The sequence below is a fragment of the Sinocyclocheilus grahami genome, unplaced genomic scaffold (assembly GCF_001515645.1).
Source record: "Sinocyclocheilus grahami isolate Dianchi unplaced genomic scaffold, SAMN03320097.WGS_v1.1 scaffold69.1, whole genome shotgun sequence".
In the NCBI taxonomy this organism is placed as follows: domain Eukaryota; kingdom Metazoa; phylum Chordata; class Actinopteri; order Cypriniformes; family Cyprinidae; genus Sinocyclocheilus; species Sinocyclocheilus grahami.
The window spans coordinates 1,102,271-1,124,585 of NW_015505248.1; the positions used below are offsets into that span (position 1 = coordinate 1,102,271).

Below are 22,315 nucleotides of genomic sequence, written 5' to 3' on the forward strand. Positions count from 1 at the left end.
AGGGTTGGAGCTGAACTCTGCAGGACTGCGGCTCTCTAGGACCGAACTTGCCTACCCCTGGTCTAAAGCAAAAGAGTTGTAAAAATTCAGAAAGTCTTTTAGAGCTCATAATTTGTTAAAAAATATAACATATTACATATTAATGAATAAATCAGTATATATAAAATTATTTAATTTACAAGTGTCACGTTTGTGATTTAAAAAAAAAAAAATGTATGTAAGCTATAGCTTCTGACCTTTAAATTAAAATATACTCATGATTTTATGGCATCAATTACTGCTTTATTTAATCAGAAAAACAGTCTAAATTTTATTTGTGTATTTTACTTACATTCTATTAGATGTAGGCCAACAGCTGCCCCTACGGAATTAAAACAACTTAATGGCGGGCATTAGGACCCAGGGGAGGCTGCCGCTGCTGTCACTGTCACCATTCAGGCAAAACTTTGCTTCAAGAATGAGCCACACTGCTGACCTGATCTAATCGCTAGCACACCCTGAGCACATGTGACTAAACGTATTCCTCCTATCGGCAATACATATTGGCATAATTTTTCATATCGGGCCAATGCCGATATGTACATTTAAAGCCATTATTGGCCGATTCCGATATCGGTCTGATAATATTGTGCATTTCTAATTTACGGTAGCAAATTTACAAAATATGTTCATGGAACATGATCTTTACTTGATATCCTAATGATTTTTGGCATAAAAGAAAAATCGATCATTTTGACCCATACAATGTATTTTTGGGTATTGCTACAAACACACCCGTGAAACTTAAGACTGGTTTTGTGGTCCAGGGTCACGTTTAGTTATTCATGTGTGAATTCACTTCCTACAGTTTAAGGAATGAAGCAGCAGGTAATCTAAATAAGCTAACTCTCTGAAAGTGGCATTTCTCTGAGGCATTGTACTGGACTGAAGTGAACAAGATTGAAACTAATCTTGCAGATTTGGTTGCAGATCATGCATTTAGTTTTGATTTTGTGATGCATTGCAGCATATTGAATCATAACGCTGTACCGTGAGCCAGTTGGAAATACCAAGTTCTAGTGTTTACTTTAGTTTACGGTCTATTTTATGTGTGGAAGGCCTGATTTGGTGGCCAGTTGTTCTGATCATTGAGGCCTCAAATTCACATTACACAGCCTGGTGAGTTGCAGCTGTGCTTTACGTGTTGGAAATTGATTGACAGGAGCCAGCAGCCAATTAATACACTCTTATTTATGTTAAATAACTTTCTGTGACTTCCTCTCTGTTTAATGTTTATGTTGACCAAATCTTTAGGAATGCCACAAGGAGTAGTAATTGACCATCCTTAGAGTGCTGTGCAAGTCTTAGCCTCATGAGAATGCTTGAGGATCTTAAGCAATCTAAACAAACAGCCTCCTTTTGGCCTTTTCTGATTGCTTTGGATCAGTAGTGACTGAAACATGGTTGCACCGTGAAAGGTTTTCGATCAAACTCTGCAAAGCTGCCCTGTCCAATTACATTTCTCTCTCTACTTAAGCCTACCCTAGCAGAGCTCTGCCTTTCTCTAACAGGCCTGCCTGAGCCAGCCAATAAAAGCCCCTGCCTGCAGTAAAGACAGCCAATCAGATTTCGGCAGAGGTCAATGCGATGGTGGTCAGCGGTTGACTGAAGAGTGACAAACTAGACAAATATACAAGCATCATTGGTCTGTGTCAGAGAAAGGGTGTGAAAAAAGAAAGAAAAAAAAAAGTTAATTGAATTAAAATGCAAAATAGTGGTGTGTTGTGTGCTGCACTGTAACATTGAGGCACTGCCTGAAGAAAGACTATGATTCCAGGTCGTTCTCATCCACCCACTTTGCCAACGGCTTTTATATGCAAATAAATTATTAAAAACAATCCCTTATCAGTTTAAGGCATTTTGCTTAGTTTGTGGAGGGGGTCTGTTAACTGTAAAGCACATACAAATGACTAAAACTTAAACTAAAATAAAAAAGAAAACTGAAAATTAATCCAAAATATGAGTAGGTACTATTATACTACATACATAAAACTAAAATAACTAAAATGCTGTGACCGTATAAAAACAGACCTGTGACACATTTTTGGCTCCTGAGCCACCAATTGATAGCCACCGTTTTAAACTAAACGCATGAATGAATTGTAACCCTCCTCTTAGTGTTTCCAGATAATGTACGTCAACTTGATTTAATTACCTCCTGTTAGGCATTAGGGTTGTGACGGTGAGGAAATTTTCCCACCGGTTAATCAATGTGTGACAACACCGGTAATACCGGTATCACCGTGGGGTCGTTCCCTCTTTTCCTCGCTTTCCTTCGCTTTTAAAAAGCTTGTAAAAGCGGCGTGCACATTTTACTTTCACTTTCAAATAGTGGCAATTCGGAGTAAAGCAATTGTTTGTTTTTAGTTAGTTTGAATTTCCCTCTTTTCCTCGCTTTCCTTCGCTTTTAAATTGCTTAAAAATGCCGTGCGCATTTTACTTTCACTTTAGAATTAGCGTCAATTGCTTGAATGCAACAACAAAATACAACGTCAAACTCACTTTAGCATATACAGTGGGTACGGAAAGTATTCAGACCCCCTTAAATTTTTCACTTGCTGTGACACTCATATATTTAACTCAGGTGCTGTCCATTTCTTCTGATCATCCTTGAGATGGTTCTACACCTTCATTTGAGTCCAGCTGTGTTTGATTATACTGATTGGACTTGATTAGGAAAGCCACACACCTGTCTATATAAGACCTTACAGCTCACAGTGCACGTCAGAGCAAATGAGAATCATGAGGTCAAAGGAACTGCCTGAAGAGCTCAGAGACAGAATTGTGGCAAGGCACAGATCTGGCCAAGGTTACAAAAAAATGTCTGCTGCACTTAAGGTTCCTAAGAGCACAGTGGCCTCCATAATCCTTAAATGGAAGACGTTTGGGACGACCAGAACCCTTCCTAAAGCTATGTCAACAATTCTGTGTTTTTCTGTCAATATGGGGTGCTGTGTGTACATTAATGAGGAAAAAAAATTAACTTACATGATTTTAGCAAATGGCTGCAATATAACAAAGAGTGAAAAATTTAAGGGGGTCTGAATACTTTCCGTACCCACTGTATATAAAACTTAGAACTTTTATTAACAAAACAAATAAAAATACACCATGTTATAGGGCAGGCTATGTCTAATATAAAATAAAAAAAATCTTGCATAAAGTTTAAATGTACAAAACTGGAAACAAGTAAACGTGTAATATATAACCAAATAAATAAGAAACGTAGAACATTTATTAGCAAAACGAGTAAGAAAGCTTGGAGGCACAGCATACACCTTGATGTCAAATAAAATAAATAAATTACAGAAGTTTACATAAAGTAAAAATCAGCAAACAATGTGGAACCAATTAAATAAGAAACGAATGTTTAAAAAAAACTTCCAAAATCACCTTAGATAAATGGCAAAATTCAGCAGGCTTTTCAAAATCCAAAATATTGCCAAACAGGCGCTTTTGCATTTAGTTTCGAAACGAAATCATCCGCGATCGTCTTGTCTGTATCACCTCACTCTTCTTGTCAGTCAGCTCGACTCACTCTCCTCACCAGAGAAATGAAATCTGATCTGTGTGATGCAACTGTCGTTCAACTGCATTGAGCAGCCGCGTTCAGTTTTTAATTGTAGTGTCTGTTCTTTTACTGAACTAAATGATTTTTATTACTATAAAAAAATCAAAACGACGGTGGGGGTCGGTGACGCGGTGGGCAAGTGACGTAACCGGTGTTGCGGCTTAACACCGGTATCACCGTCAGCACGTCTATCGCGGCAAGCCTATTAGGCATCTGTGTTTGTCCTTGTTAATGCAGAATATCCTTATTTGAATACAAGAATGGTTTTCACACAGAAAAGCAGTTATTCCAGGCCTGTAGTGGAGAACAGCTTATGTTAACAGTGCACTAATATAAATATACCTCATCAGCATCCTGGCTTAAAAGAACAAGTTCCTGCTTTGACAAGAGGGTGTAACTGAAGCCATTCTGAGTTGTGCATATTATTCACCTCTTACCATTATTCTGCTGACTGGAACATAAACAGTTAAGCAACACTGACAAAGCTTAAAGGTGACATATCATGAAAATCTGACTTTTCCAGGTTTTAAGTGCTATAATCAGGTCCCTTGGTGACGTGGCAAAGGGATCTCATTATAATATTACCGCCCCTTAATCTGTAAACTTCCACTCAAGGCACCGTCATTTTGATTTCACAGGCGACAACGGCATACCAGTTCTAATGCCATGGCGAAAGTTTGAGCAAAATATGCTAACTGTTCTGTCTTTGGCTGCACAGACGAGCACAGAACACTATTTAGAGTCCCAGCCTCAGAGGAGACAAGAGAGCAGTGTATTTATTGATTTATTTAGGCTACTGTATATTGCTGATGCCACACAGATCTAAAATAAACAAGCAATTTATTTCCCAGCTGTTCTCATTACTCACCTTCGTTTCATTCCAAACCCAAAGTTTTTTTTCCCTTTTGTGAATACAATAGAAGATATTAACAGTTGTCATGCTGTATTCTTCCAAATAATTTACATTAAGCCTTTAATGCTATCAGAAGTTGTTATGCTAGTTAATTTAATCACGTACACTACTGTTCAAAAGTGTGGGGTCTGTAATATTTTAAAATGTATTTTATTTCTGTGATAGCAAAGCTGAAATTTCAGCAGTCATTATTTCAGTCTTTAGTGTCGCGTGATCCTTCAGAAATCATTCTAATATGATATAATAAAATAATATAATAAGTAATATAATAACAAAAAAAAATATATGTATATATAATTTTTTTTACAGGATTCTTTGAATAGTAAGTTCAAAATAACTTTTTATTTGAAATGGAAATCTTTTGTAACATTGTCGGTACGGTCACTATTGATCTAATGCATCCTTGAAATTTTTGCTGACCTCAAACTTTTGTGGTAGTATCTGTCTCAGCTATGGTACCAGGTTTGATCACTTCCTGGTGACACAACTTGCCACAGTGATGCTGAACTCTAATAATTTGACATTGACTCTAAGCCTAGAATGGAGGCATCTGATGGGCAGCTGGGCCAAAAAAAAAGAGAGAAAAGAAATCAATAGTTGCCTGCTTCCAGCCCAGATGAAGAGACGTGCAATATTGCAGCCTTTCCTTGCTTCAATTACTAAAACAAGCTCAAGAGAGTCTAACGGACCCTCCCTCTCTTTCCTGCTCCATGTCTTCCTGTCTCGTGGCAGTAATGAAAGTTCTGTGTGTTCTTCTGTGGCAGTAGATGGGGAATAAATGTGTCTTATTGAAAGCCTTATCGCCGGTCAGCGTGCTGAAGTCATGTTTCCTCCCTGCTGATTCGCACCATTTAAATGATTGTGTATGTGAAGCCAACAGCGAAGCGGAACCTCAGAAAATAAATGTCCCAGGATATTAAGCGTCCTGCACTTCCTTGTTTTGTTTTGATGTTTTCAAAACATGGTTTTCCCCAGTGCAAAATGAAGGATCTCAGCGGACCGTTTTTAATATCAAGAATGGAATATATAAAAGACGAAGGGAACATGAACATCACAGGCTCAGCTCTGCTATGGTGTATGTAACTTGATTTTTTTTTCTTTTTAGAAAACTGTGCCACAGAACTGTCTGTATGAGCGTGAATGAGATATCGGAGCGTAACTAATTATAGCTTCAGCCTTCCACAGCCAGCGATTTGCCAATTCTCACTGTCTCTTTTCACACTGCAGTCATCTAAGCCTCATTCAGCCCAAAGTGACCTGGCCCGCTTGGCCGTTTGCACTGCATTATGGGGCATTTAGCTGTCCACTCCTTCTATTACTTCTCGGCTAGAAATCTGGAGACCTTTGGACCTCACGCTGATGCTGTTTCTTCTTTGAGAGGATGGGAGTCTTCACGCCTTCGGCTGCATTAAGATGGAGATCAGTTCTCCCTTCACACTCCGGGCTGATTGCTGTCTCTGCTTATTGACCACCTCTCTTCATCTCCTCCTGCTTCCCTTTCTGGATTTATTTCCCCAGACAGGCATGGTGGTATTAAAGGCATTGGGGGGAAAGAGTAGAAGTAGTGCTTGGTATTATTTAATGGCTCTCTAGTGAATATGGGCCCATGCTGCTGTGGAGCATAGTGCTGATGCTAACCCAATAAAAGCAGATTATGAGGGGGATCCATCAGCAGGTAATGAACAGGTCTGGACAGTTCTGTGCTAACTCAGGCTATAATGGACCTACTTGTTCAGCTTGAGCTCTGTGGACGCATGCTGCTGACAGCACTACTTCCATACTGGGACAAAAGGAAAGTAATCTGTCTTGTCCCTTCCTCTTCCTGAAAACTCCCTCACCACCGTCACCTGCTCCAAAGGAATATTCTGGGTTTAATACAAGTTAAGCTCAACCGACAGCATTTGTGGCTTGTGTTGAATACCAGAAAAATAAAAAACAAGGTTACTGTGAGGCACCTACAATGGAAGTTAATGTGGGCCAATTTTTTAGTTATCTTATGGCAGAAATGTGAAGCTTGTAGTTTTATTAAAGCATGATTTTTTCTGTTAAACGTGTTATTTGATCTGTAAAGCTGTTTAAATCATTATTTTTGCAGACGTCCTAGGGATTATGGCATGACATCGTCATGGCAAGTTCTGAAATTTGATATAATGACATCATATTGTTTACGTCAAGTTAGGTTTGTGCCGATAGACGATTCCATCGTCCATCACCAACGGCTGACAAACATCATGATGTTTAGCCGGCATCATGTTTGTCGTGAACTGAGCGCGGAAAGTGAAGAATGCCCAGGCCTTTAGTGCTCCGCTGCTACAGAGCATGGCAAAATCGAAATTGTTGATGAGATGAAGGCTAAAATATCTAATGGAAAATGAGAATGTTATGTTTTTAATGATATAATTGTTTTCAATGTTTTGGCAGATGGCCATCTAGCGACCAACACCACCCACCCGCCCCCCCGATATCATCGTCCATCGTGATGTTTCACTGTAGACATCATCTGATGCCAGTTTGGTAGACATCGCCCAACCCTACATTGTGTGACTATACTTGAAAAACTGACAATTTTAACGTTTAAGGATTGGCCCCATTCAATGTCAGTGCCTCACTGTAACCCAGGATAGAATTTAGAATTATTAGAATGAATGAATTCCAAATTATATTATGTTTGTATTATTTCTGCTATATTTTTTAAAAACGGACAGACAGAGAGGAAATAAAACCATAAAACCTTAAAGTGAAGTAATAACAAATTTTAAAGACCTCATGAAATCAGAATTAGAGTTTTGTGGCCTGTAGTCCCTGTCTGTTAGCTGTTTCTATTTCTAATCTAGCAGTAAAACAATTTTTTTTAGTCAGTTAATCTAACAATTATTTTTTTGGACAGCTAAATCTATCACTTATTTTCTTGATTAGGTGATTAATGCTTTGGTTAACTTAACAATAAATAATAACCGTAACTTCTGCCCATTACATTTTTTTATTTAAACAATTTCTCATAAAAATTCTTTACAAATAAAACATTTCCAACATAGACAAGAAAGTGCCAAGGACAAGGAATGACAAGGTCAAGTCAAAATGAATTTTTGTAATCAACATTATGCCACAAATGCTGTTAGTTGAGCTTAACCCTGTATATTGATTTTACTCGCTCACCCATGCTGCTTTTTCTCTATTCCTCCATATCTTCCACTTCATCATCTTCCTCTCTGTCTGTCTATTTTTTTTCTCTCTCTCTCTGTATGGTAGGGATTGTGCTGTCACTTATGTGATGATGCAGAATTGGAGAAAGAACCTTGGCCCTAACACATCCATGGCCTCCCTTCCTCTCTCTCCTGCCCAAAGAGAAAGAGGCTTTGTGGGACTCTGTGGAGGCGCAGAAGCGTTTATCTGGCCCAGAGCCAATAATATTCTTGCTGAGAGCACATATGAAGTTTTTTTTCCTCAACCAATACAGTGTTATTTTTTGGTGTTTCACACAACATTAATCATAGGAAGGTATAATTAAAAGGAAGTGCATAATTAGAGAGGAACTGTGTTTTCAGCCTTTATCTTCAGCATTCTGTCTTCATGATTGCACACTGAAGCTGCTGTTGCAATCGATATAACACTAAAGTGGACTCAAAACATGACTTAATTATGAGTCAAAAGGCGTCACTTGTTAGCTTGCAGTTCTCACACACCTTGTTGAACATCGACTGCTATGCCTTTTTGTTCTTTTTGCTTTGATAACTAAACAGCAGCAATATGGGATTTTGAATGTTTCATATCCCTGTTCAAATCACAATAGCTTTTTTTCATCACAGTTGTGCAGTCCTTTATGCAAGCAGTAATTGAACCACTTAAGGTGTTTTGTCATATCACAAAAAATGTCCCTCTACCCCTGACAATACAATTGTTAATGAAACTAAAAATAGAAATCCACATTGTTGAATTTTGCTGAGCTTTTATATACGTGTATGTAAATATATACGAGCAAGCTTTTCAAACATCACCATCTGATTGATACAGTTATTTGCAGTATCTGCACTTGTGAGCTAATTCTATTGATTTGAGGCAGTCTTGGCTATGGAGAATGACAAACTCTGAGTACAGATTCGGCAGATGGTCTCACTTCTTACATTTGTGGAGTCTTCTGGAAAAGTCTGGGCTATTTTTACCCACCAAATGTGTCCTTGATGATAGATGTGACTGCTGATAGTGCAACTAAGGCCCAATCCCAATTCTATTTTATACCCCTACCCCTACCCCTCCGCCTACCACTTCCCCTTGTCTCTTGAAACAGAGTGTCAAGGGGTAGGGGTGAAAATATTCCCTTAAGAATTGGGACAGCACTACTATACGTCACACGTCATCATACGTCGTCTAGCTCCTACAATACTCACACATACTGGTGTGCTGTGTGCATTAGAGCCTTTAATTACCGTTCTATATTAATGCGCTGCTTACTGACACACACACACACACACACATATATATATATATATCGGAGATCGCGCAGCTCACACATCCAGGAGAAAAGAAACTTGTCAATGCTGCCCCATGACTTTTATTAATAACAGTTTAAATACTGAATCGATACATTAAAAAAAACAGCGATTTCATACCTCTCGTTGCTGGAAAATATAAAGTAAACTCACTCTAAAAAGAGAAACGCACCGACGCGCATACACGCAACTTTCATCTCTCTCTCTCTCTTGAATTGGCAATATTTGAGAAAAGGGTTTATTGATTTCTAATTATTGGGGGAACTAGCCCCATGTCTATGGTGGTTATCGCCCTGATCAGACATGAAAATATGTTGTGGCACTATCGTGCAGTCTATAATGATATGACGTTAGTTAGCAAATATTAGCGATTTTTTGCAAACATTTCTTTGAGTAACATGACCGTAAATATGAACTCACGATTGAATGTAACATAAAACAAATGATTACTTTTCGTAAAATTTTTTATTAATGCCAAAAAATGCTTACATTTATTTGTCTTTTTGTTCGCTCGGGCAGCCATGTTGCCGCTGAAGCCGGTTTATGCTGAGATAATTCATACCCTTTAGTTTGAAGTGTGGTCCCGAAAAATCTTCGTTTGAAGGGCTATCTGGCCCTTCCCCTACCCCTCCAACAAAAAGAGAATCGAGACACCCCTACCCCTTCACGTGAACGCGCAAAACGGAGGGGTAGGGGAAAGGGGAAGGGCTAAGGGGTAGAATTGGAATTGGGCATAAACCAAGATACATGGGTCCTCTTCCTGATTTGTATATTTTTGCAACCAATTATTGTCTTGGTTTCCTGTTAAAATATTTAAGCATCCTTAAAACAGGATATATTCACTTGAGAAGTAAAACTAGTTAAGTTATTTCCAATATACAGTGGGGAAAAAAAGTATTTAGTCAGCCACCAATTCTTGAATTAAGTTCTTACTCCTCTGGCAAGAAAATGTTTTGCTTTTTATGCATACATTTTACTGAGGTTTGCATGAAAAAATAATGCCAATGGGATTACAAACATAAACTTAATTCTCAAGATATATTCTCTGAAAACAAGTCTTAATACAGTATCTTAAGCAATTTTGCTTCACAAGTGAATTTGTTTTATTAATGTTATAGATGTTTTACTTAAAAACCGGCAGAAATACTGATTAATAAAGTTGTGTTTTTGCAGTGTTCAGATGTGTGAATGCATCAGTATATAAATTTTGCTTTTCCCAGTTTCCCACAGGCTGAATAATTAGTCACTGTATAGTGATCGCTGCAGCCTATTAATTCTGATTTCTCTTCTTCGCTCTTTTTCCTCTACTTTATCGCTCTCTCTCATTCTATTTCAATTGGTTTCTTTTACCCTCTCGTCCTCTCTCTCTCCTCTGCCCCTGCAGAAGTCCTCTGATGCTGCTTTACCTTCAATATCATCTCCTTCTTCACAAGCAGCTGAGAAAAGCATCCTGGAGGTACTGTAGCATTGTGCTTTTCTGTGCTGTGCTCATCTGTGTGGTTCACTGATCTTGGTGCTGTGCATTCTCGAGGATGCATCTCAATTTGCATACTTTCTATCCTAAATAGTATGCTAGCTTAGAATGATTGCATTTCAAATGATATTATGTTAAAAAATATGCCAAACGTGCCCAAATTGCGTACTATTGCAGCTACATTTTGAAGTATGCATCCATAAAAATTAAATGTAAAGAAATAACAAATTTTTAAGACTTAATGCAATCAAAATTGGGGTTCTGTGGCCTTTAGTCCCTGTCTGAAGCTATCTAAATGCAAGTGTACTTCTAATGTTTAGCTTTAAGCAGGAAGGAAACAAACCCCCCAAAATTTGATTTGATTAGCACATTTTTATTATTTTATTTTTTAAAGGTTAACCCCTTTAATAAAACCCCTTTTTTTTTGAAGTGGTTGTTTATCACTAGTAGTCTTACTACATACACCAAATGCGCTTTCACATCACTAACAAAGTATTATGCGAATTGGGACAGACCTCTGTGTGCTGTTAATCAATCACTCAATCAGTGTCCTATGATATAATGTGTTATGCAATCCCTGCACCGGCACAAATGTCCATGCTTTTGCTGGTTCGTGCTAGACAAACATATTTTAGCTGGTCAAGTTGGACAACCTGCACATTTGGTCAAGTCTGGTCGGGGCAACAATTAACAAATAACAATTATTATTATTATTAGTAGTAGTAGTAGTAGTAGTAGTAGTATTATAAATAATAATAATGAATAATATATATATAATAATGTGTACTTGAATATACTTAAACTTGAGTAAAAAAAAAAAAAAAAAAAAAAATATATATAAATAAAAAAAGGGGGGAAAAAAAATTTTTCAAGGTCCTGGAGTGGCCAAGCCAGTCTGCAGACCTGAACCCAATAGAAAATCTATGGAGGGAGCTGAAACTCCATGTTGCCCAGCGACAGCCCCAAAACCTGAAAGATCTGGAGAACACCTGTATGGAGGAGTGGGCCAAAATCCCTGCTGCAGTGTGTGCAAACCTGGTCAAGAACTACAGGAAGCGTCTGACCTCTGTAATTGTAAACAAAGGTTTCTGTACCAAATATTAAGTTCTATTTTTCTATTGTATCAAATACTTATTTCATGCAATAAAATGGAAATTAATTATTAAAAAATCATACAATGTTATTTTCTGGATTTTTTTTTTTGATCCGGTCTCTCACAGTTGAGGTGTACCTACGATGAAAATTACAGATCTCTCCATTCTTTGTAAGTGGGAAAACTTGAAAAATCGGCAGTGTATCAAATACTTATTTGCCCCACTGTATAATACAAAAGAATAAAGTCATATATACTTAATTTGTAAAATGAAGTGTGTAAAGCGAATGTAATTGCACCAAAAGATTAAACGGCCTGTAAGAACGTTAATTTAAACTAAACAAAGGGCAAGGAGAGAGAACCTATAGAAATCGCACGGACGGGTTCACATTCATTGTTGAAAAGTGCTGTGGTTGTGTTTGAGTGTATGTGTGGGGTCTGTTGCCTCTGTGCTCTGCTGTAGAAAGGAATCGATAGCACAGCTCTGTCAGCATGCAGAGGGGAATTAAAATAATCAATGTGCCCATAAAGAGCTCCAAACGGCCGATCCGCACCTCTCCTCCAGGCCTGTTCTCCATTCGTTCCTTCTGCTGGTAATCATAGTGCCAGTCAGACACACCACCACGACTGCAGAAAACCCACTCTGATCACTCACTCCCACACCTGAACTGACCTCTCGCTCAGTGTTTTTGCAGTAGCAATTGATTCGCACTGAGAGAAAAGGAGGGCTGATGGTTCAATATCAAGGCCAAACCTTTATAAGGAATTTGTTTGACTTTACCATAGTGATGGGAATTTTAAATGGTGCACTTTGTTAAAAGCCTTGGCAAAACTGTATATGTTTTTTTTCAACCACAGACATATGATATATTACGAGTACATTTTATTTACGCTTGCCTCAAACCTGCACCTGTACTCTTAAGCTAAAAATAAAGAAAACATCATAAAAAAAATCATTTTTTTGTGAACATGGTGACAGCTCATATGTGCACCTCCACACACACCAAACCCGAGCACTGATGTAGAACAAACTACATTCAGTTGGCTGTAGTGGATGGTTCTAACAGAGGCAGTCAGGTTTATATTTTTTATCTGTTGGTATTTAATAGAATCCATGATGCCATCTATTTGAACAAGATGTCCAGGACCTCCGGCAGAAAAATAGGTCCACAACATTAAACATACAGCAGTATATTTAACCTTGGACATGGGATACTTTTTATCCCTGTTTGCACCAAACCCATCTGGTGGGTTTGCGAACAAACCTTTTTTTTAGTTTCGTCTGACCATAGAAGCCAGTCCCGTTTGAAGTTCCAGTCGAGTCTGACAGCTGATCATGCTGGAGTTTGTTTTTGGATGAGCGAGCGAGGATTTTTCTTGAAAACCTCCCAAACAACATGTGGTGATGTAGGGGCTGTTTGATATATACTTATATATTTAGGATTTCTGACCCCAAGACTCAACTAATCTTTGCAATTCTCCAGCTGTGATCATTAGGACAATACTGATACATGTCCTCTTCCAGGCATGTAACATCTTTAATCGATTTGAACTTCAAATCAATTAATTGTGCGTTTTAAGCTGTGGTAGCCATATTTAAGCTATCAAAATACAGGCCTCAACACAAAACTGTAAGTCTTGTGCCCTAAAGACACCTCAGACTTGTAGCTGACTCCAAGTTTTTGTGTCTTGTGTGTGCAAACTCTTAAATGTGGTTTTTCATAATTTTCTTTTCCTCATTCTGACACAGAAGGAGAGAGAGAAGAAAAAGGAGGAGAAGAAGAGTGAAAAGGACACAGATAAAGGGAACAAGCCAGCAGGTTTTGAGAAGGTAATCAACCTCATTACTTACCAAATAGACTGGAGCCATTACCTTTTTTAATGAATCTGTGTTTATGAATCTGTTGAAGATAGTGGTTAAATGGATCGTAGTTGATCCATGATCCGTACGGACCAAGCCCCACGGTTCGGCACGCATGTGATCCGCGGATTAATTGCAAAATTTAACCATAATAGAGTATAAGTTTATCATTTGTTCGTATTTACACAAGCAAGCAAATTTTAAACAATTCCAGAGAGAAAAGGCGAAAGGGAACTCGATACGTTACTTGCGCGCTGTTCTCTACGCTCACAGCCGCACACACACACGAAGCATGCACACGCGTTTCAGATGACGCGCAAACACCGAACTGAATCCTCTTCTGAATCCTCTGATCAGACACATACATTTAAAATTGACAAAATACCCATCTCGACAATCATTCAGGTAAATGCAGTCAGTTATGTCTCAAGTGAATGAAAACAGCTGAGAAAGAAATCGGGTGTGATGTGTATCATTATATCAGATCCGTGCATCAGGTCTTAAAAGGGACAGCGGCATATAAATACTGCTGCTGTCATTAATGATCATCAAACAACAGAACAGCTGTGATAAAAATCTATATTTAATTTATACAGTGAACACTATGCAGTGTTATTTTCCCTAATTATTACATTTCTGTATTTGAGTACTACCAACCTTATTTTATTTGTAACATATTCTGTTGTATTTATCTATGCTTGTAATTTGTGAATTTGTTCTTATTTTTACTGGCTGTTCTCTTGCCTCTTTAATCATGTTTAAACTTTCTTAGTTAATCTAGTAGTATTTGCTGTGGGATCAAAGAAGTACTTCGCTTTAAGTAATAAATGGAAAGCAAGTTAAATTGAAATATTTTTATTTTCTTGCTGACCCGAAAAATGATCCGATCCGTGGGTCAAAAACCGTAATATGATCCGAACCGTGAGATTGAAGTGAACCACTAGTTGAAGACATTGTGTTTGGAATGCAGGTGCTCGATGCTGGACCATGAGGGAAATGCTTTACAAATATTTTTGCTGTATTTTTCTTGATTTTGAGTTCTTACGTTTTTTTCAACAAATCTGAGATTTTGAGAATCAAACAAGCCAGTGTTCAGTGACCATAAGGAAGATCACAGTCCTGTCTCTCCTATAAAATCAAACACCCTGAGCACTGGAGTTTAATTTGTCTTGCATAATCATATGTCTCTTTGCAGGAAAGTTCATTTTAGTTAAAAACCTTGTGGGAGATTGTGTATTGATGGTGGTGAGAATGTCAGATAGTTGAGAAACGTTATGCAAATAAGGTGATACAGACAGATTCTGTGCTGAAATCACATTGACACATTACTATCATTACTATTACATAATTCAGATTTCTAATTGATTTTGCACATTTTGATTGTGGCTAGAATGTGGTCGAGTTGGGAAAAAATCTGTTAATTTGTTACATTGATACTGTAGATCATGGGTTTTGAGATTATTATAGTTTCATTCTGCTTTCAAAAATCAGAATTAATCATGATTTTATTCTTTCGACGGATTTTAACAGTAAGAATAGTTTTGAGTTAGTTTTTTTGTGGTTGGTCAGGTTAGTTGCATGTTTTTGAAAGAAGACTCCTATACTTACCAAGGCTTCATTTATTTGATCAAAATGCAGTAAAAACACTAATATTGTAAAAAATTAAGTTATTTAAAAGCTGTTTTGTTTTTTAATATATTTTAAAATGTAAATTATTGATATGAGGTCAAAGCTGTTCAAGAATAATTTCTTATTATTATCAGTGTTGAAAACTTAATATTAATATAATACTTTTTTATCAATATATATAATACTTAATATTAATGTTTTTGTGAAAAAATTGTGGTTAAATTTTTTCAAGATTCTTTAAATGTAAACTTCAAAAGAATAGCATTTATTTGAAATAATTGTTTTTTTCTTTACTGTCAAATTTGGGGGAAAAAATCTTTCACAAAACTATGTAGATTTGGTGATTTGACTTTATTTCTTACTGAATAACACAACACTTTCAGAATAACAATCAAACTTGTATTAGATTTACAGAAATGAAGTTTGCATTATTCCAACTGTAATCTAGCGTGTATATGAAATGACTTTATTGAACATATATTGAACGCAATCATAGTCCGCACGGAAACAGCCACACTGCTGTTCATTTTACCAACAAACCCCCAGAGCATCTGATCTCTAGCGCTTTGAGCGGTATCGAGCGGGTTTCTTCCGAGTCAGTGGACACTTAGGGTAACAGAAATTGCAGGCTTGACTTCATCTCTCTGTACTGCAGAGATGCTGAGCAAATAAGCAAACACTTAGATGTGCTGAAATAGCCACAGCAGCAATAATTAAAAATTTGCGCCTAGTCCACACAACTCTGCAGCACAAGAAAAAAAAAAACCCTGAACAGGCATCTTACATTTGTACTTGTGTAACAATCCGCTCAATTCAGGCACCTTGTTTTCCTTTGGGCAACACTTCATAGCCACACACAGTCACACACCTTCCCCTCCCCTGAAGCACAGTTTGGGGTCATCTGGGATCGTAACGCAGAAAACAAACGCAGAGAAAAAGGCATTTGAAATTGCTGTGTGTCGTGTGTGAAAGAAAAGAAGAGTGCGAGGCCATTGGGAATGTGTATTATTGTCATCCAGCTGTCAGAGAGCACAATGGAGGTATTTGATTGACAGGCGAGAGGATGAGGATGGCTGGCCCTGAGTGAGAGTGGAGAAGGAGTCACGGAGAGAGCAGAGTGCTTTGCTTTTTCTTCAGTGGTGTCTTGTGTTTTCTGTTATTTTCCTACTCTCTGCATGGCTTTTTATTCTACATGGTCTGTTCTGTCGGGTGGTTCTCAATTGGCTTTGCTTCAGGATTTCACATTGGACATACACTGGCAACTCACTAGCATATAAAATAGGAAAATGCAAAACTTGTTGATTGGTTGCCTGAATGATTAGTTAACTGGTTGTCTTAAATATGCTGGTTTCAGGTTGAACTTGTTTTAGGGGGCTAGAAGTAGCACAACGATGTAGAAGAGAATTCATGGGATCTCAAGATGTATTTTTAACAGTTTTAGACCATTTTTAATTTGACATCTTAAAAATGCAACACTAATGGTAGGATGCTCAAAATGAAATGACCTATATTATAGGCGCGTTGAAGGAAGAATTTAAGGTCGCACGTTTTCCAAAAGGGTGTGAAGTATGACTTGTAGAATTCAACAGTTCAGCAGTTGGGTTTCCTATGTGTTCCATTCATTTTCTCCATGGAGGAATTGAATTAATGATAAACCTTTTGAATACAAACCTATTGTGAGCAAGGCTGTTAATTGATGCTTATGTTGAAGCCATCAGCTTGCATTATTTTACCTTTTTTTTTCAATAATTGTGTTTAAAAGTGGTATTCCTGATGGAAAAAAAAACCTCCACTAATCCAAGAATCACATTGAGCAAATCACACCAAAATAATTTTATTGCATCCACTGACTCGCATGAAAATATATTGTTTATAATCGAAATCTTTAAATGAGTAGTTTTATTTGCCCATTGTTTTTAATTTTTGTAATTTGCAGTGCTTAATGGGTTCGTAGTTACTTACTTCATTAAAGCTGTCTTGTACCTAAAAAGTGCACAGTCTAGTCTTGTTTTTTTTTTTTTTTTTATCTCTTTAACAAAGAAAATCGTTTTTTTTTAATGTCCTATGTGAAAAATACTTGAGGAACCAAAGCCACTGAAAAAGTGGGCAGCACTGTTGCACTCTATTGATTTATTAAAATGGCAGCAACAGTAGTATTACATATTCAAGAACCTATTCAATATATTATTAATAATAATATACAATATACCTGACTTCCATCAAGTAACAGTTTATTTCATTAACTGTAGGCGGTTTTATTGGTTGCCAAGAAACTTGTTGCATCTGTTCACTTTAATATAGAATGTGTGCACAGGTGTGCCGGTTTGTATTTTTATTTATTTATTTATTTTTTGGTTTGAATGAGACTTATCCAATCTAATATAGAAACAGAAATATTAGTGTTATAAAAGTGTCATCATTTGTAAACACAATAAGCAGAAGTGTGTTTTTCCCACCAGTCTACCACACAGAACAAAAATTAGGCAGTGTATTGTATTATTATTAGCCATATTACAGTGACAGATAAACTGCTCCAAAATACTGTATAGTGTGGTTGGATGCACAGCCTTTGAAAGTCAACTATGAATATGACAAGCATTTTCTCTTCACTTTTAAAAAGTTGCCGTAATTCTTCACAATATCTTAGATGGGGGGTCCATGTTTTATGAAACTTCTATTTTGAACCTCGAATGGCAAATTTGTTCTTGAAGTGGAATGTAAGTCATGACCTCTTTAATCCATCTATTGTGTGTTGGAGGGTTAGCTTTTTTCCAATCTAAAAGAATTAAAAACCTTGCTAAAAGTGAAGTAAAGGCAATAACTGTGTACATATCTTTCCTAAGCTCTATACCCTCAGGTCTGGCACCAAAAATGGCTATTAAGGGGTCAGGATCTCAAAGATCTCCCTCCAAAAGTCTTCCAACTTGGGTTAGTGAAATGTATTCCAAGTCTGTGGAGTGTCTTAAATTGGACAAGACCATGTCTAGCACAGGGAGATGAAGAATGTACCTGGCTTAGAGCTTCATCCCATTCTCTCTCCGTAAAGTGTATGCCCAGTCACACTGCCAGGCTGTCCGAATACTGTCTAAATGTTGTGGATCTATAGAGGATATAATAGAATATATACATGATATGAGCTCCCTTGCTGTTTGGATTCAAATCAAGCAACCTTTCAACGGGCGAGGAAAGGGGTGTCTTATTTACCTTTAACTTTGCATCTTTACTGCTTTCAGAACAAGCTGCAACTCGTTTTTGGCTCACAACCCAATAGTCCACTGTTCTATACTCTTGCCATTTCTGTCTCAACTATGTGTGGTTGTATAGTTTGAAGTTTGAAGTGTGGGTCACAGTGGAGAAGATTGAAAAATGCAGTGGCCTTTGGAAGTCCAGCTGCAATCTCTCCGTTTTCGCTCCACGGAGTCAAGAATATTCACGGTTTTTGTGACTCCTGGAAGACGACTAAGCTTTAAGGGAGACAGAGTTAGCACTGCATGGGCACCTTCTGTTCTAGCGCAGTCTCGCGCTGTTCCCAGAGAGACCGGGATAAGATGAAGAGAAAAGAGTGAAAAATGAAGGAATGGGTATGGGGTTGCATGAGTGTGTGTGGCATGGGCAGCTTACACATCTGGAAAGGCACCATCAATGCTGAAAGGTATATCCAAGTTCTAGAACAACATATGCTCCCATCCAGACGTCGTCTCTTTCAGGGAAGACCTTGCATTTTCCAACATGACAATGCCAGACCACATACTGCATCAATTACAACATCATGGCTGCGTAGAAGAAGGATCCGGGTACTGAAATGGCCAGCCTGCAGTCCAGATCTTTCACCCATAGAAAACATTTGGCGCATCATAAAGAGGAAGATGCGACAAAGAAGACCTAAGACAGTTGAGCGACTGGAAGCCTGTATTAGACAAGAATGGGACAACATTCCTATTCCTAAACTTGAGCAACTTGTCTCCTCAGTCCCCAGACGTTTGCAGATTGTTATAAAAAGAAGAGGGGATGCCACACAGTGGGAAACATGGCCTTGTCCCAACTTTTTTGAGATGTTGATGCCATGAAATTTAAAATCAACTTATTTTTCCCATAAAATGATAAATTTTCTCAGTTTAAACATTTGATATGTCATCTATGTTGTATTCTGAATAAAATGTTGAAATTTGAAACTTCCACATCATTGCATTCTGTTTTTATTCACAATTTGTACAGTGTCCCAACTTTTTTGGAATCGGGTTTGTAAATATATACATGTAAATACATGTAAATATTTTCAAAATATAAGCTGTATGTGTCTTCATATATACATAATAAATATACACAGTACACGCACACATTATTTAAACAAAAACTTTTATTTTGGATGCGATTAATCGTGATTAATCATTTGACAGCACTAATATATATATGTGTGTGTGTGTGTGTGTGTGTGAATTTAATTGTTAAGCAAATTAAGATTTTTCTCACTTTCATTCTGCTGTAAAGACCAGTCAGCAACCATGAGATTTAATCCATTTTAAATTGACAGCAATAGTTTTTAACAGTAAAAAAAAATAATTAAACAAATGTAAATTTTTTTATGAAAACAATTTTATTTGTTTGTTTGGCTTTTATTTTATCATTGTACTAAAGCCAAAATAAGTTGCCAACAAGTATAAGTTAACACTTAACTTATTCAGAATTTTATGTTTGTATCTATCTATAAATTATTTATATAGTAAATAAATTGTTATATAACAGCATAATTCCCTTAATAAAATATAAATAATGCCATTTAAAAAAAAATTTTTTTTAATTAAAACATAGCTGTTTCGACATGAACTTCTGGCTTTACCATTTGCACGTCTGTGGGGAAACCTGCTTGAAAACATTTATTTATGAAATTCTGTAAATTTGATACAGCTAGTGGTGCAGAAATGACACACTGTACGTTTAAGAGTAAGACGAGTCTGCCTGCCCTGATTTTTCTCTTTTCCTGTGTTGAGTGCAAACATCATTCCACAGCTAGCTATCTATCAATCCTTAATTTGGTCATCCCTGAATGGCTGAATGAGATGCCATGCGCGTCTCTTAAAGAGCTCCTGGGAACGGGGGGTGCCCGCCTTGTGGCATCTGATGCATATTTTCCCCCTCGACAGCCTTCATTTGTCTGTCGTTGTGAGTTAATCTCCATACATATTTCCTTCGCCATCAAAGGCGCTTGCTGGCTTATGTTAAAATGAGCCAAGCGAGGACCTTACAATGATATTCATAGCCTCTCCTGAACCTCCTCAATTGTGTGTGTGTGAGACTGTGTTGCTTCTGTCATGCTCCAGCATGACCTCTGCTGATCCAAAGTCCGTGAGTCGCATGTTGAGATTGCCAGAGCTGTGTGTGTGTTTTGGGGAGTGTGAAAAAGGAAAAACCAGAGAGATAGCAGCGCTTATCCCAGGTCAATGTGTATGCTGATTTAAAATGGCAGTCTGACTTCATGTCTGACACAACGGTGGGACACAAAAGCCGTCAGACAGCATCATGCCCATGTGAGAGAGAGGTGAACATCTTTTACTATGTATGATGGTTTGTTTAGCTGCATAAAAACATTCAGAGGTTTGTGTGTTCGCCAGGCTGAGATGATGTAGAACTAAGTAAATTCACTTGGCTGTAGCGGAAGCTCCATCTGTCTGCTGCAGGATTGGATTGATACCAAGACTTTGGCCTCGGTACAGTAACAGCCTTTGGTACCTCAGTATCGATGGCAACAGTTTAACAGCCTCGGCCGACTGATTAAATGATTTCAAAAGAATGAATAATTTAGTATTAATAATTTGCTATTAAAGGGGTCATCGTTTGCCACATGCACTTTTACAAGTTGTTTGAACTGAAATGTGTGTTGGCAGTGTGGTTACACAACCACCCTATAATGATAAAAATCCACCCAGTGTTTTTTTTTTTTTTTAAATCTACAAAAATATTTACCCCTTTCTCAGATCGAGCTGATCTCAGATGCCTTTCTGTGTGACGTCACAAAAACGGGCCCCTCTCACGATAGTTTGATTGACAGTAGCGTTTTAGCACAGACTGGACTAGCGTCTTACCTTAGACCCGCCCTGAGTGAGCTGTCATCAGTCTGCCATTGTTTCACCGCCGGAGCAGATGTAGACAAGAATGACTCCTAAGTAGAGATCGACCGATATATCGATTTCTCAATATTTTTCCGGATGTTTAAGCATTTTACAATAATTGGATATCGGTTTTGTAATATCGGATTCACCGATAAACGCCACCGATAAACGCCGTTGTCTTGTGGATGTTTTGAGAATTGCGCGCAGGATCACCATTGCAGTGCATCTGAGGGGAAACAAGACAAAAACAACGGCGTGCACGGGTACTTGATTTACTGTAGTTAGTAAACTTTATTTAACATAACAGCCATTAATGCACAAATTAGATGTATTACATAAATGCCTGATATGCAGTTTATGCAGCTTGGCTCGAAGAAATACAGACAAACTCACGGAGTCCTGTCCCAATAAAGACGTAACTTTGCGTGAATTAAATAATATGCAGCCATGAATGGGCGCATGTTGGAAATAAAAGGGCTGAATTTAATTTGCTCTCTGTTGTCTATATGCTCATCGTCTCATGAAGTCGGAGTCACGTAGGCTAAAATAATCTGTCAAGTCCTCTCCCAATAAAGACGTAACTTTGCATTAATTAAATAATACAGCCACGAATGAGCGCATGTTGGAAATAAAAACGCTAAATTTAATTCTCTGTCTGTTGCTCATCATTAGTCTCGTAAAGCCACTTTCATATTGCTGTTCACTCACCGGGTTGATGCTCAGGAAATGCTCCAGCACGGCCACAGCATGTAACTTTTAACAAGATCACTTGTTTAAAACAGCCTAAGTTGTATTAACATTTACTATACAACCATTATTTCGCTAATAAACATCTAAATAGATACAACTCTATGGAAATTCATTATTTATTATCTCCACGAGTGATCGCAGTTTGAGTATAGTTCTGTGTAAATGCATAAACTGCGCTGTCGGCAGGCATTTCATAGAACGACAAAACCATTATTAGTAATTCTGATATAACATGCCAGTTGAGAAATGCAATAAAATACAATGTTTTGTTTGTTATATTTCAATATTCCAGATAATATTATTCAGTGAATTATTCTTCACTCTTTAGCCTATTAAACAGCTTATAAACCTACTAAAACTGTAGTTTAAAATGAAGTTGATATGACTCCTT

The 22,315-nt window shown here is 37.5% G+C and overlaps 1 protein-coding gene across 3 annotated transcripts in view; it reads left to right on the forward strand.

Annotated features, from left to right (window-relative positions):
* The window catches only part of LOC107585328 (stromal membrane-associated protein 1-like), a 113,258-nt gene that overhangs the window by 40,278 nt on the left and 50,665 nt on the right, over positions 1-22,315 (forward strand). For 2 of the 3 annotated variants that reach the window (XM_016272326.1, XM_016272324.1), the window contains 2 exons: positions 10,395-10,466; positions 13,328-13,408. In XM_016272326.1, coding sequence (XP_016127812.1) covers positions 10,395-10,466; positions 13,328-13,408 — 153 coding nt within the window. The remainder of the gene's footprint in view (positions 1-10,394; positions 10,467-13,327; positions 13,409-22,315) is intronic. The other variant, XM_016272325.1, reaches the window with a different exon arrangement.